This window comes from Aristolochia californica, unplaced genomic scaffold (genome assembly GCF_029961685.1).
Source record: "Aristolochia californica isolate CCGP_79_NKW_82.1479 unplaced genomic scaffold, dmAriCali1.0.hap1 SCAF_5, whole genome shotgun sequence".
In the NCBI taxonomy this organism is placed as follows: Eukaryota; Viridiplantae; Streptophyta; class Magnoliopsida; order Piperales; family Aristolochiaceae; genus Aristolochia; species Aristolochia californica.
This window is the reverse complement of record NW_027182214.1, coordinates 45464730-45480391: the sequence shown is the minus strand read 5'-3', so window position 1 is coordinate 45480391 and position 15662 is coordinate 45464730. Positions and strand designations below refer to the sequence as shown.

Genomic DNA, 15662 nt, shown 5'->3' with positions numbered 1-15662 from the left:
ACAGTCAATGGTCATTCTCTTTCGCCTTTGCCTTGCTCGACTTGTCTACTATCTTCTTCTTTTGAGCTGTCATTCTTTTTCTGTCCTGGTTTTTGTCTCTCTATAGTTCAATTATTAGATTTATTGCCTGTATTTCCATGGACCATAAAAGATCCATCGCAGATCATGATCCTTTCCTTAAGTCCCCATTTTCCCTCAATCAATCTATCGTTTTTTTCATCCTAATTCTGGTCTTTTCTTCCAAGGAGATAAGGTTTTAAATGCTAGAGAACTTTAAATTGAAATTATTATCGTTAAAGTAATTAACTCATCGGATTTCTTTTTGTAAAAAGTTTAGGAGCTATAAGACCGCACAAATCAGTGAAGGTGTTCTGCAGGCCGCTGGAAACAAGGGAAAAATTAGTTAGTATGTGTTTATACTATAAAAAATATTTTTTTAATTAAAAAAGATTAAGATTAGAGTAAAAAATAAGTGTTAGAACATTTTCGGATAAGACTTCGACCCAATTTAAAATCGATAGTTTCTATTTGCACTACCATCAATGATCAAACTATGGTGATCAGTTGATGTAACTAATACGGTTTCTACGTAAAACATGTTCAATTACAAATGAATAACCGGCTTTAGCCCGTAGGAATTGCTTGAACTGAAGTCTGTTTCGAGATTGGAATTTGTGAGAAACAGACAAGTTGGGATTAGGAAACAGAAGGATTGCTTGAATTCCTCGTAGATGAAGGAGTCCATCTCTTTCCTTGGTTTCCCAATCATGCTTCATCGGCCTTCGTGGGTCATCTTCAACCTCGACTCCGTCATAGTTTTGTGTTATTTAATGCCGTAGAGGACAATCCACCCGATATTTCTCTCTCGAAGAACAAGAATGATTTCGTGCAATTCGCTGCTCTCCCCGCAAAAGTCCAAAATCATCGCCACTTCCAACTAAAAATCCTAGAGATGCCCTCCCGATTGACCTCCTTTAGCAACATTCTTAGTAATTCGATGCCCACAAAACATACCCGCATCGTCTTCTCCGCCCTCTGCCCTCGCTATAACTTTGATCGTTGCGGATACCAACTCCCCCACCCAACGCGAAGCTGCGGGTCGATCAGATGTAACACAGAAAGTAAGTAATAAGTAGTCTCAAGTACAGTACGCCTCCGTCATATGGGTTCGTTACCGTCGCTGCCTCTGCTGACGCCGCCGTCGGCGGAGTATCGAATGTACTCGGCCTTCTGCGCGAGAACGCCTTCGTCGCACGCCAAGGTGTGTAATTGGATCGAATCATACAACCCTTCGGACAATTCATGGAATTGTGTGGGACCCATCCCGGGGATCCCGGAGAAACACGTCCTCAAGGGCTTTGCCATGGTTGCCGTCGGCGATTCTATTTACATCATCGCCGGCCGCCTCTGTTACAAGGAAGAAGCAGAGGACGGGCGTGGGAAGGAAGTGGACCTTGCTGTCCTCCCCTCCGTGCTGAAATACTCCGTTTCCACCCAAAAGTGGTCGCAGTGTGCACCACTTGGCACTCCCCGCTTCGACTTCGCGTGCACGGTGTGCGACAACAAGATCTACGTTGCGGGTGGGCAGTGCAGTTTGGCGTGCGGTAGAGGGGTTTCGTCGGCGGAGATGTACGATCCGGCGATAGACGGGTGGACTCCGCTGCCGGATATGAGCACTCTGCGGTACAAGTGCGTGGGAGTGACTTGGCAGGGGAAGATATACGTAGTGGGAGGATTCGCGGAGCGAGGTGACTCCGATGGCCGGACCGTCACCTTCGCCATGGAGCGGAGCTCGGCGGAGGTGTTCGACATCTGGCGGGGGGAGTGGGACTTAATGGTCAGAATGTGGCGGCTGGACGTGCCTCCAAATCAGATCGTCGCAGTCAACAATAAACTCTACAGCTCCGGTGACTGCCTGAACACATGGAAGGGCCACATAGAGTCGTACGACGGGAAGCTCAACATATGGAACAGCGTCGACGGCTCCCACCGTCGGAACTTCTTCTCTTCCTCCTCAGATCCCATGAACGACGCGACTCAAAGAATCTATCTGACCATGGCGCCCGTGGGCACCCAGCTCTACTTCCTAGCAGGGTATAGTCTCGAGGGAGAGACTCACAAGTCCGTGTCAGTGGTCCATGCGTTTGAAACGTCCTCTAGGCGAGAGGAGGAGGCATGGACGAGAATGGAGCCCCTAGAAGAGGAAGGAGAGAAAGAGCTGTGCAGCCATTGTTGTGTGATACAGCTTTCCTGAACGTCACGTCATAATTTCTCTCTGTCCATCCATTGACTATTCAAACGATGAGCTATATAGCTCTTCTGCATCACTGACGCTGCTCATACAGCACTACATGCATATCAAAATCCTCTTTCTTTTAACAGAAATCGAGCTCACCACTCACTGCCGATGAAGCGGCGTCGCCAACTAGGCCCGAATTCTGATCTGTTATTTACTACGACAGCTCCTTGGTTAGCGTACATATATATTTTGTTGATTAAATGGGTGGCCATACGTCTGTGCTCTCTAATTCCTGTCTTGTTAAGGCGTTTACGGGTGTTTTAATTGACATGTTCTGAACGACGTCTGCCGTGCCTTGTTTTCCAGAAGGAATCATCCTCATTATCGTGTTCTGTTACGAACAATTTACCATAGTAATCCCATAGGAACGTAAATATCCGATACTAATCAATTGGGTGGTGGGCTCAGTTGTACGCCAAAATCTCTTTATCCGCCATGGTTGCGTCGCTCCAAGGCTGCTCATGTCGCCGGAGCATTAAAGGGGTTACTGAATGAGGCAGAGACGGGAGAGTAGAGAAAGGTGAAAGCCCAAAGAAAAGGCACATGGATGGTGCATGCTGAATCACGTAAAAGTAACAGTCGGTCGCGGCATCGAGTATGTCAACAGTCAAACACACAAAGTAAGTCGCAATAAACGGCAAACAGTAAAATCCGCGAGCTGGTGGAGGTTATGAATACTATAAATGACTCTTTTTTCGCAGGGCAGGAGACTCATCTCATCGTCTTATTTCCGTACTTCCTCGCCTCTCTCTGACTCTGACCAACAACTATTGTGTTTCAGAGCAGAAAAATGAGAAAAAAGGTTTCTGCAACACAAACTTAACAGAGAGGTGCTGTTAAAGCTGTTCTTGATCATACGCTATGAGTATTCAGGCCATAGCTAAATTAACCCAAGTATTCAAAGAAAATGTTGGTCTTGAGGTCCCTAAAATACATAAACTAGAGTAGAGAGGAGCACCCCAGAAAAAAAAAAGTATCGAATGATTCGCCTGAATCACCGGAGATCAGGCCAAGGCATAGCTCTTCTACGCCTGCTTAGAGCAGCAAGCTAGTGTTCGGTCTCGGCTATACAATAGTCAAACACAGAATCAAAAAAGTGGACGAGCAAAGCAGAGACCTGGCTGGAAAGAAGCAAATTGAAAAGGATGGCTCGTTTCCCCTTCTACGTGCAGGCCTTGGACCTCACAGTCAGTCTTTTCTTCCCGAGCCGCGACGGTGCTCATCAGGGCACATGCCTGCCATCTGACAGTCTGACCGCAACCCACTGAGAAGTTTATCAAAGAGGCAACGACAAGAAACCTGCAACACGCAATCGCACGGCTAACCTCCGGCTGCATTCGCTCAGTGCAAGTGTGCAACAGTCTTCCTCCTAGAACTGTCGCAGACGAACACAATCTACCTTTCGCATAGCATTTAGATTACGGCATCGATGGTGCTTCAAAAGAATAAACCTTTTCGAATTAACTCGACACCGGAAGAAGATTTGTTTTACTCGTCATGGGTTCCCGGTCCCAAGGAAGACGAAGGCTCTGTGAGTTCCATTGAGAATCTCGAGATCTTGGTAGTGAAACACTCGACTGTGGTGGAAGGAAGGGCAGAGAAGACGAGCCTGCCGACAATGAAAGCTAACATGTCGCTCCTCCTTTCTCTTTCTTTCGCTGTCTGTAAATTAGAAGTCGGAACCTTGGACTTTGGAGTTAATAAAAAGAAGCCTTAGCCACTTTTGTGGTCCCGCTGCCCATCGCATGAACCTAATCCACGTGTAAACATGGAGTTGACCTCACGACACTAGGGGCGGGCCACAGGCGACACAGCAACGTGGTCACGTGGATAAGCCAAGTCATAGTCACACGTGAGACGTCACTCGTGGGGCCGGACCTGAGTCCGCCTCCCATGAGTCAGTCATGATTCGGAAGAATTGAAAGACGCGCCAGCGGAGTGGCCGACGGGGTCGGAGCCGCTGCTGCTTTTACCTTTCTTTCTCCGTTCAAGAAGAGAAATGAAATGAAAAGACGAAATTCTGCAGCGTTTCCAATGACGACTGATCTTCGTAGAGATTCTCCTTCTCGTTCAAACTTCAAACTAACGTACCCAATAATCGTCCATGAAGCACGATAGCATGACCTGGTTTTACTTGACCTTTAGAAAATCGTCAATCCGGAGTTACCCATTAAATAATGCACCGGCTGCTGAAGCTCCGTTCTTTTTTTCTTTTTTCTTAATAAAAAGTTAGAAAAAGAGTGCGAAGAACCGCACTTGGATCGTGTCCCCGACGCGCTTTTTTCATTTACAGCGCCATTATTGTAAAGTATTTCCTTGAAGAAACTCCCGATTTCTCCCTTCGGAAACGAAACGGATCAGTCAGTCATGAAACAGCAAATCGTTCGGTTTGAGCGTCTGAGCTGCTTGTTATCTGTCCTGTCTGGTAGTTGCTTCGACCCACATTATCAAACACAGGTAGTAGCCATTATCTCCAGAAAACGACACCTGGGTAATCGCGAGTGGGGTAATAGTGCTGAAACATGTTTCGGTAGTTTAACCTGCCAGGCGCCTGCGCTGTGAAATTCACGAACCACAGAGGTCTGGTGCTGTGGCAGAGGGGGCAGACTGGCGTAGGACCATTAGCAGAGCCACATATGGCAGCGCAAAGCACCGAAATTAGAGAGGAAAAAAAACCCAAAGGGCATTTCACGGTTCTGGTCGTTGCCAAATGCAAAGCTACCATTTTTATATTTCCAGCAGAAAGCGAGGTCGTGAATAAGCTGCTATAGCCTGCTACTACTTTGTTCTACTAGTAGCTTTCTGTTCATGTTTCATGTTTCCCACCTCAGCCCCCATAAACCAGCACCTCACGTGCCTCCAGGCTCCAGCAATCTCCTCCAGTCCCCACCCCGGTTTTCCTCTTGACTACCCAAATTACCCCTGATTCCTTTCTAGTCTCAGCGCAGTTCCCGAGAAATTTTTAGGTTAAAATCGTCACTCTAACTGGTTACTGTCTCTTCCTCCTCTTAAAAGCGTCCCGCAACCCAATGATTCAAGCCACACACACACCTGAGCTGCTCAGCTTAGAGTATTTTGCTCCTGTTTTTCTGGTTTTTGAAGAAGAAGATCATATGATGAAAAGAAGAAATACAAGTTCCTCTTCTTCGTCTCTTACTCTTCCTTCACCAACTTCTTTTCGCTTGTTCTAGAGATACAGTGAAGTGAGGGCTTGTTGGACCGAGATAGAGATGAGAGAGGGCGGTTTTGTGTTGGCGCCGGCGCCAGCGATGACGGTGACAGGCTTCGTGGTAGCTCACCAGAGAGAAGAAGAGCGATGGAGGCGTTTCGATAACTCGGTCAATGCGGTTTCCTTTGGATTCGTTGCCACGGCCATTCTCATATCGATGTTTCTCGTCATGGCTATATTCGAGAGGTTTCTAAGGCCTAGATCATCTGAATTAACTGGGCCACGGGAAGGGAGAGGACACCTTGAAGATGTCGACGGGGCGGTCGGAGTGCCGATGAAAGGTGGAAACTTATCTCCCATGGTAAGCTTGAGTCCTCTCGTCTTCCAGATCTTTCTGCTGGTACCAACATCGGAAAGCCTAAGTTTCCTGCTTCCCTTTTAATATTCTATTAAATTTCAAATTATTTTCGATGCATTATGGGTTCGCTGAAACCTAATGAGGTTGCCGGGAAACCGCTGCACTGCCATTTATTTCGAGCCACATCTGGTCATCTCTTGATGAGGATATCGGTGGATTATATTACAAAAATGCCATCGATTTAATGCAGATATTTGTCTGTGCTGGGTGTTTATGGAGAAATATAATAAATTGATAGGGACACGGTGTCGTTGAATTTTAGCAACTTATCTTTCTTTGTCCCTCTTCTTGTCTATCGTAGGAGGGGAATTCCATTCGCAGATGGAATTTTGCCATTTCCACATTTCACTACACTCTCGCTTCTGATGCCAAGGCCAAAATGTCACCGGTGGAAAAGCCCTCTGTAACAAATCAATGAAATTTGGGTAGTCTAATCATGGCAATATACCCCAGTAGTAAACTTGTCTAGTCCCCTGTAAATTAAGGAAAAATCTTGACTCGTGTATATCTTTTTTCTTCTCTATATTTGAGCTTTCGTTTTTTCATTTTTTGTTTTAGTGCAGAGACTGCGTCCATAGATCATCCAGGATCTTTTTCAAGAGTTATATGACTAGGATGTCGATGCCTATGAATATGATTCTATGTAAGCTCTTTCCAGAGAGTTTACTTTGTTAAGAAGCTGCTTTCCCTTGTTTACATTTCCAGTTTCTTTGTTATCAGGATTACTGAGTTTACAGGAGAAAACTCTGGCCACTAACTATAGTAAATAACTCTTTAAGTCTTATTTGCGTCATTCTTTCTTGTCCAGCTGTTTGGTTGTTACCATTTTTATGTAGTGATCTATGGCTAGTGAATTCACCAAAATTCATCTGACTGACCTTCAAAGTCTTATAAACTTGTGGAGAAGCCCTTGATTTCTGTGTAAGTCTTGAGGTCGACTTGGTGACTGCCATGAGGTTCATTGTGACCTAAAAGCAAAGGCAATGGCCAGGTCCAAAAGCTTGGCTCTACCTACTTTTAGGCAAATCTATTAACTAACTACCATGTGGAAGTCAAGTGTATATGGTTATCGTAGCGCGGCTAAAGCATTTCTTTTCCTTGGATTCAAGTGTATATGGTTATCGTAGCTCAGCTAAAGTATTCTTTTCCTTGGATTCTGTAAGCACATTATCATTTTTTTGTTTTTCATGTTGTTCTTCCTACCTGAATTGACGTCACAGCTCAGTTTGATATGATTTTCATACATTAAGCAAATCTTTTCGGCTCAGTCTTTTTTCATTAAAACATGACTCTGCGAAAGCTGGTTAATTAGCATTGCAGAACAGTGTTAAAATAATTTCCTTCTTTTTCTTACATTAACATTACTCATTTTACTTTTGTGTTGTCACATAGAGAAAAATATCAGCTAAAGCTACTCTGGGAATTGCCTGAAGAATAAATAATCTTTTGGCAGAGTCCTTGTCAGATAAATATCAGTCAGTCGATGACTCCACATGGAGTTTTTTGTGATGGATCTTACATGTGTCAGATTAATATGGTTAATTTTACTTGTTAGGATTTTTTTGAATGATAGCAAGTGCTATTAACCAAGGTGCCCCTAAACAGATTCTTTTTCTTCAGTTTGCTAGTGTGTATTGTGGAGGAGTAGCTGATATACATTAAGAAAACCAAGGTATCCCTGAACAGATTCTGTTTCTTTAGTTTACTAGTGTGTGTATTGTGGATGAGTAGGTGCTATACATTAAGAAAACAGATATACTGAAACTGAAGTAAAGCAGACTGCAGAAGAAACAACATCTAATAAAAATCTTGAAGTAGAAATATACCAGGTTCAATACAATTGGATTTAGCAGTTTCCAATAAATTGAGAAAGATGCACTTGTCTTGTGCAAACTCTGTTAGTGTTACAGCTCTAAAGTTCATAAGTTGATATTAGCAACCAAAAGTTAAATAAAAGTAAAAAAATCATACACCTGTGGCTCCATTTGTTGACAGGCATCTGCTGTTAGTGTACTGTATACAATGCCTTGTATTATTTTCTTGTAACTCCTTTGAAATTTTCTTGTATGAGATGCTTGTATTAGACATACCTGTTGAAGTTGCATGAAGGGGATGACTAGAATGTTTGAGTTTCCTATCTATCATATCAGTCTGGATTGCTATCTCTTGAATAGGTGTTTTTGTGACTTTAAAGCATTTTAAATAACTAGCATTAGCTTTTTGATTGTAATTTTTTATGTTTATGCAGATGTCAGTGTATGCCAAAGGAGTGTCAGTTTTGATGCCTGGCCAAGAAATTCCCACATATATAGCACACCCTGCCCCGCCCCCATGCGCCCCAGAGCGGATATTATGGCCTGCTCATCAGCAGAGTCCTAGAGGGGGCCCTGATCAAAATTCAAGTTAGAAATCAGTGGTGATGCTGGTTGATCAGTGACAGTGTCCTGGGAGCTTGTTATATGCCATCAGTAGCACACAACTCTTAAGCATTGCAAGGTTCCTTGCTGCAAAGATTGTGCTAAATATCACAGTTTCTCATCCCAAGCTACTCTTTTACGTCTGAAAGTGGCTGTCCCTCTGATTCCCAGAAGAACCCGTTTGTTGTGTATATCTCTCTGGTTTGTCAATATGCCCTTTTCGATTTTCATTGTGATATCAGCTGTACAGCTGATTGGACATGACTTTTTTACACCAGTGTAATATCTGATTAGGGTGGATATTCCTGTAGTTGGCTGACCTTGAAGTGAAAACAAGGTAATGTAAACATTCAATGGAAATGGCAAATTGGCAATTGTTATAAAACACAACGTCGCCTGGTATCTGCTGCTTCAGCCATTGTTATTTACCTCGGTGAGTAGCCGGCAGGCATAATATGCCTTGAACAAGAGAGTGTTCTGAAATGGATAAGCAGAGAAGCAAAGATCAAGCGAGGTCAGCAGCATTTGCCTCAAATCATTTAATGGCAAAATCGAGCATAAGAACAACTGGAACAGAGAGGAGTTAAGGTCCCTTTGGACCAAACCCCACGAAGCTTGCGAAAAGACGAGGGGAAGCAGCTGAGAGGGACGCATCGATCTGAATTTTCAACTTGGTGACGCCAAAAGAAAGGATATGGTCCCTTTTGGAGACTCGGGTCGGTGTCTCTTTCACTTGAAGTGTACATGAAAGTGAAGTGCCTCGTACCGTTCTGAGGAAGGGAGAGAAGACGCTGTGCTTTTGTCGTCGTTGGTCTGCGTTCTGTGCGGCACCCACGTCCCAGAGAGAGACAATAAATATCGTTCGCCTGTTGTCTGAAATGGTCCACTCAGAAATCTATAATGGACGCAGGGTTAAACCATGTCTCTCTCCATAGAGTGGTCACAGCAACTTCAAATTTGATTCCTTTTCTATCTGTTTTGCTCATCGATAGACAGAGCATTTGCCATCTTTAATGTCCTGCTTGTTACTGAAACTATTAGTGTCATCGATACGGTTTGTTTTTTCTACCTTATTCGTTTTCGATACGGTCTTGCTTGTTGCTCAACCTGAAAAAACAACAGGGCTCAAAATCACTCACAGCCTGATTCCACCAGAAAAGAGAAAAAAGATTTCTTTCACCGTCCACTCAAACAGGAGAGGAAAAAGGATTTCTCAGGATTAAATACTACCATCTTCGTCCGTCACAGATACAATGAATTTGCAGTTTGCAGAGGCCATGCTCGGGTTCTCCTAAAGTAGGGCGGAGAAGAGATGCAAAGAACAAACGGACAAAAAGAAAATCGAGGATTCAGAGCCCAGTAAATTCAAATGCTACAAGTAAGCAAGATACGGTGAACTTTCTCAACTCACGAGGAATGTCAATCATCCATTACGCCATTTACAGAAAAAGAGAAAGGTCAACATAGTTCACAGCTCGCCCCTGTTCCACCCACCCCGACTAAAATTTACACGTTCTTTCCTCCAGGCATCACGATAAGTTTACAATTCTTGAAATAAAAAAAGACCCTTTAGTGAGAGAAGCATACTAGGAAACACAATGGCCTGAACACTAAGTTTTGTCTTAGATCCTGGATTTTGTCTTCAAAATGGCTCGCCAATCTGTTGATGCTGATTAGCTTCGAGAGTAAAAGACCTGTAAAAACACCGAAGATGTTGCATGCGAGGGAGACCCATGTCGATTGTGTCCTTGTTGCGCAATTTGGCGAAGCTGAAAAGGAAACCCCGCTGCTTCACAGCAATCAAACAGAGAACGCTTCGTCTCATCGACAACGAAAAAAAACATCCATTTCTTGCCCGTGCATCCCGGTAGTTGAGATGGAAACCAGAAAAAAAAAAGCAGCGAATTCCGTGGTTTGAACAATTCATCCAAGAAGAAGAAATGCCCAAAAATAAGAAAATAACAGGAAATCACCCAAGTATACTACAGAAAGATGAAACATTCCAAGGAAACAAGGGGATTTTCCAGCGACTCGTCTGCTGGGGCTTCTCTTTGCCTTGCTCTCTCCAATTGTGGGTTAGTATCTTTAGCCAACTCCTCGGCAACCAGACGGGGAAGTCGTACCGTTTTTCTAGCAGAGGCGCTACGGGTAAGCTCGTTCCTTGGCGTCGCAGCTCCTTTAGAGTCTCTGCGGACGGCTGGCGAGCGAGACCTTCTGCCCGAGTCTTCCCCAGGATCCCTCTTGTTAGAAATCCGTGACCTGGCCACCGTCTGTCCTTCTCTACCCGGTGTTTTCCTTGCCGGAGAGGGCTCCGATATCCTCGCCGGTGATTTCCCACCGCGGCCTCTCCTGCCAGTATAGTCGCCGGAAAGGGCTCGCTTTCTTTGAAATTTGGAAGGGGATCTGTAATCATTGGGTCGCATTTCAACTTCTTCGAAACCATTTTCTTCCTTCTTCTCGGTAATGGTCGTGGATATGCTTTCGCTCAGGCTACAGATCTCCGACATTTCGGATGTTTCGTCATTTGAGCTCAGGAGAGAAGATCTTCTATCCAACTTCTTTTCTTCCGCTGGAATTGCTGGAGCTGATGGCTTTGGAAGTTCCTTCTCAATCCCCTTCCCTCCAGTGGGAATCACCACAAGGGGAGGTTTTGGAGTCTCTGAAAGCACCTCTTTGACAGTCTCCTCTTCTTGAGGAGCTGGCGGCGGCTCTCTGTTATTCTCCTCTTTGACAATGTCACGGCGCTTCTCAGATCCTAGCGCCGGTGGAGCAGAACCCTTGGAGGAACGATCTTTCTTACTAATACAACAACCCATCTTTGTTCACAGAATTACAAAGCCATTGAGGGGGCGGAAGACGGCGTGAAGTTCTCCTCCGAAGACGACAACAGACTTTGCGACTGTCAACCCATCCCCTCACTCCCGAAGCATGGCAGCAAGAAAAGCTCTCTGGAATCTGAAATAGGTACCTTTACTTACCATCGGTGGCGCTATTTAGGCGTGGAAACGGGGAAGACTGAAGGGTGTGTACTCACTACTCGGAGATGTCCAGAAATCAGAGGCGTTGAGTGCATTTAGTAGGGGATGGGTCGCCTGCCTCATAGAAGGAACCAAACTATTTACATACACATACTGTTAATGGCTTGGTGTTCCTATGTGGTTTTTGCTTTTATTTCTTTGATATTATTTTACCTTGCTCCTGTCTCTTCTCTGGGACTTGGTGCTCTGTACGTCTAACTAAGGTACAAAGTCTTAAACATTAAATTAGTTCTAGTAGGAAAGAAGCCCTCAAGGCCATAATCCACAAAAACTTCAAGAAATCTCAGAACAGTATCGAGTTCAAATAGTAACTCATGCGACTGAAATGCTTAGAATTAAAAGTTCGAAGAGCATTCTTAGTAATTATTGATTCAGTCCCATGATCTGTGCCGATGTTCCAGTTCGGTGAATCACAGGTTCAAGCGAATGAATCATGTGATATCGTTGTTATAGACGATGAGCTCAAAAGGGAAGAAAGCCAAAGAAGAGCAGAAAAATCAGATGGCATGTCCTTGAAATGGCTTAGCCAGTCGATGAAAGCCTCTTGCCGACCCATGTTCAGATGTTGCTCATGAAAGCCCAGAAATGGCTGACCTATCAGGGAGGCATTGTGGCTTCCTCAGATTAGTATCTCCATTATTGCCTACCCCGAGATGCAGGAAATCGACAAGGATTATGGATGAGGTGGGAGAACTGGAGATTGAAACTTATTCGTTTGGATAAAGACGATACGACAGGCCCAAGTTCTAGATAGTAGTCTAGGTTCAAGCCGTGGGCGAACGCTGATCACGTAAGATTTCGAGACTTGTGTGTTTGTTAACTTTGCTTTTATCAAAGAAAAGTAGGGACTGATTGTATATGGGATTGAGCATCTAATTTACGCCTTATGCCAGGCGTTGGACTGGATGTGAAAGCTATCTGCCATCCATTGGGTGGACTTGTTCGATTGTAATCTGGGGACTGGATGTGAAAGCTATCTGCCCTCCATTGGGTGGACTTGTTCGATTGTAATCTGGCTGTCTGCAACACTTAGTAGAAGCCCAGAAAGTCCCTGTTCTGTACAGCATTCGACTTAGGTAATAAAGAGATTAGAAAGTCGGCAGGATGGTGCCCAATGTGACATACTGAACATGAATCCATTAGGGTGCCGACATTCTGCCACCTCGAGCCATACATATTTATTTTTTTCTATTATTATTTCCTTTCGCCCGTTAGACGCGCAGACACAGAAGAACAAGGATCAAAACAGAGGCGAAATTCACCACAGCTTCGATTACAGTTGATCCTCGCGTTTCCACACGACATGGTTCTAACATATATTAGAGTTTTAGTATCAAGTAATCAACACCATGAACATTTAACTACATAAAGATTCTAGGGCTGGATTACCGACTGGATCGACTTCGTCTTCCCCAGTTTCCAGCGTTTGCTTTTGTTTTTGCTATACTTACACAAGACTCCAAGAGTCTTCACTCTTCGAGTCTCATAATTTTTTATCTAACAGAGACGAGTGAAGGGGGCTCCCTCAACAGCAAACTCCAATGCTGCTGCTGCCGCTGCCGCTGCCGCTGCCGCTGCAACCCCTCCAGTCCATTTGGTGGTGGGACTGATTGTAGACCTCCCTCGGCTTACGAAACGAAACTATCTGGCTGCTCACCATGTACGCCGTCACCCTCTCCGACACTCTTATCTCCTCCATCCGCAGCTCGTGCAGCCTCTCCACGTACTCCGGCACGCACACCAGGTCCCACAACACGCCCACACCCCCTGGCTTCAACACCCTCACCACCTCCCCAAGCCCCTTCATCCTCTCCGACGCAGCCGCCCCGCTCCTCTGCCCGTGCTCCCTCCCCACCCCGTGCAGGTACACCCCTGACACCACCGCGTCGAAGTAGTTGTCCGCGAACGGCAGCCTCCTCGCGTCCCCCTCCCTGCATGTCACATACTCCTGTACTCCTTCCGCTCTCGCCGTTCTCAGCGTCCCCAGCGCCGTTCCCCGCCGGTGGTCCAGCCCCACCACCCGTCCTGAGCTCCCCTGCTTCTTCAACTGTAGCGCCACCGAGTTTAGCAGGATTCCCCGCCCGCAACAGCCCAGGTCCAGCGCCGTTTTCACCGACGACCAGTCCGGGATTGAAGACAGCATCCTCTGTGACATTACCCAGTTCAGCGATAGTGACGACTGGAAGAAATTGTGCGCCGCGAAGAAGAGGCAAAGGGAAAGCAGCGCCGTCAGGGCTCCCGAAAAACCCGCCACGAAGCGAGGCGCCCCCTGAGGAAGCGATGGGACTAGAGAGTGGATGACAGAGGACAGCGATGAGAAGTGAAAGAGAATTAGTAGAGAGACCACCCAGAAGACGAGAGCGTGAATAAGCAAGAATATCACAGTTTGCCACTCTTTCATCCCGTAGATGCGGTAGATCTGCATCCAGCTGCGACCGGCCTTGCCCATTTTTTGGTGGTTCACCTGAAATTTTAAGTGAAGATGGAGATTAGTCATTTGTAACGCTTCCCTTTCTTCTACCCGAGGATGCGAATTCGATCCATCTGAATAGTTGAGTAGGCGGTTGATATGATTCGGACGCACCCCCTACTTTGAATCAGTATCATACTAAAACTCTAAAACAAGAAAGTTTGCAAAGGTTTGCACCCACTTTTCTAGATCTTTTGACAAACAAGAGGGATACTGAGAAATCAAGGGGACTTTCCAATGTGGAGGATAGAGAAGCTCGTAATCGGCGATTCCACTCAGCAGAACGTGTTCACATGAGTTTTGAAAGAGGAACAGCATCAACCTACTAACTTCTCTACAATTATCTATGCAACTAGTAGATCGATCAAACTAAATAGTTTTGAGTACGAAGGAGCGTATCTACTTACTGAGGATAGGGTCACCGGAAGCCTTTCTTGAGTATCAGATCCCAATCTCCGGCTATTGCCACAGTCTTCCTCCGACGAAGATGCGTTTGTTGCTAAAACGAAGCGCAGGAGAAACCAGAAATTAATACGAAATACCACTAAAGCTGTAACCGTTACTGCCTTCCTTTGAGAGCAAAACTGTCAGAAATGCGGAAAGACTAAAGAGCAGTTAGAATTTCCGAACGAGGAGACAGGAAGACAATCCGGGCTCGGAGTTCGTTCAGACCTCCCCCTGGAGATGAAACCCACAGATTTTTTTAGAAAATCGGCTCACTTGCCACTTTCGATCGACCGAGAGAGGTCTTTCACCTTCAACAGAATGGACTTTATAGCAAGGAAGTCCGTGAAATTTTTTAGAACAGAACCCATTCCTTAATCCTTGAGCTCGATACGGCTGTAAATGCTCACCGACGAGATTCCGCAAGATCACATCAAAATCATCCCAGAAAGGAAAGGAAAATGACTTTCCTGTAACTGTTCATTTCTTGATGACTCGCCGGTTGCAGTAAAAATGAAAAAGGGTCACATCTATTATCTTATAATTTTTATCACTCCATCGACAGACAGGACTGTAGCAATTACGGCCTCACTGGAACTGAAATCCAAACTTACAGATAGATGGACTAGGTGAACTTAAATTAATCGAGTCTTCTAAATAGAAAAATCTAAAGTGCTTTAATGAGCTTGATTGACTGACGTCCCCGCAAAATCAGGTGAGAAATGACCGCGTCGAGCGGGGAAGCCGGTAACGGGGAATCTGCTCTCCGCAGAGTCGCTTTCTCCGCCACGTGCCGGTGCCGGTGACGGGACCAGTGGAAAAAAAAAAAAAAAGGGATTGTCTTCTTTCGCTTTAAATTTTCAACCCCCAACAGCGGAATTGGTGATGAAAAATAACTCCAGCCACCGTCAAGCTTTGAGCAGATGGAGGGACCCGCGGCCACCCAGACTGAGAAGAACGCGGCAACTGAATTGTTTTTACATCACTCGACTGGAAACGCGCCAAAGCGGCTGCCATGCCTCGAGACAAATGGTCGTTTCCCCTCAAGCAGCGCGTTGACGTGAGAGACATGGATGATCGACCTCATCTTCCTCGTCTTCCAAAAGAAGAAAAATCTCCTACAATGGACCAAGGATCTTCACCTCTCCACTGCTTCCCTGTCCTCACGTCAAATAAAACCCCTGCCCTACACTATCAGATCCTGTAGGGCCAGGTAAAATAAAATTTATTTAATTACCTTCAAAATAAATAAAAAATCATTAAAAATATATATATTATTCAGTAAAATTTGCACCAAATAAATTTAAGTTCCTAACCATGCCATTACAAAAAATGATTTGACGTAACAACAAGCCATTAGGAAATATTCCTTTTATGTGAAGGTGGAAAGCCCTCCAAATGCTTAAT

At 45.1% G+C, this 15662-nt stretch overlaps 4 protein-coding genes across 4 annotated transcripts; 2 read left to right on the top strand and 2 right to left on the bottom strand.

Moving 5' to 3' along the window:
* Positions 1-1101: 1101 nt before the first annotated feature.
* On the top strand, positions 1102-2335 carry LOC137966639 (uncharacterized). Its single transcript, XM_068813323.1, has one exon. It carries the CDS (start codon positions 1163-1165, stop codon positions 2252-2254), a length of 1092 nt encoding a protein of 363 aa, XP_068669424.1. The 5' UTR covers positions 1102-1162; the 3' UTR covers positions 2255-2335.
* Positions 2336-5356: 3021 nt separating this feature from the next.
* On the top strand, positions 5357-9307 carry LOC137966197 (uncharacterized). Its single transcript, XM_068812747.1, has 2 exons — positions 5357-5829; positions 8135-9307. Exons 1-2 carry the CDS (start codon positions 5530-5532, stop codon positions 8291-8293), a joined length of 459 nt encoding a protein of 152 aa, XP_068668848.1. The 5' UTR covers positions 5357-5529; the 3' UTR covers positions 8294-9307.
* Positions 9308-10285: 978 nt separating this feature from the next.
* Positions 10286-11119, bottom strand: LOC137965481 (pre-mRNA-splicing factor cwc22-like). The gene has a single exon (XM_068811744.1). The coding sequence runs from the start codon at positions 11117-11119 to the stop codon at positions 10286-10288; it is 834 nt and encodes a 277-aa protein (XP_068667845.1).
* A 1349-nt stretch (positions 11120-12468) lies between these two features.
* LOC137966207 (uncharacterized) lies at positions 12469-14767 on the bottom strand. Its single transcript, XM_068812761.1, has 2 exons — positions 14219-14767; positions 12469-13805 (listed from the first exon to the last, which is right to left on the bottom strand). Exon 2 carries the CDS (start codon positions 13788-13790, stop codon positions 12867-12869), a length of 924 nt encoding a protein of 307 aa, XP_068668862.1. The 5' UTR covers positions 13791-13805; positions 14219-14767; the 3' UTR covers positions 12469-12866.
* Positions 14768-15662: the final 895 nt, after the last annotated feature.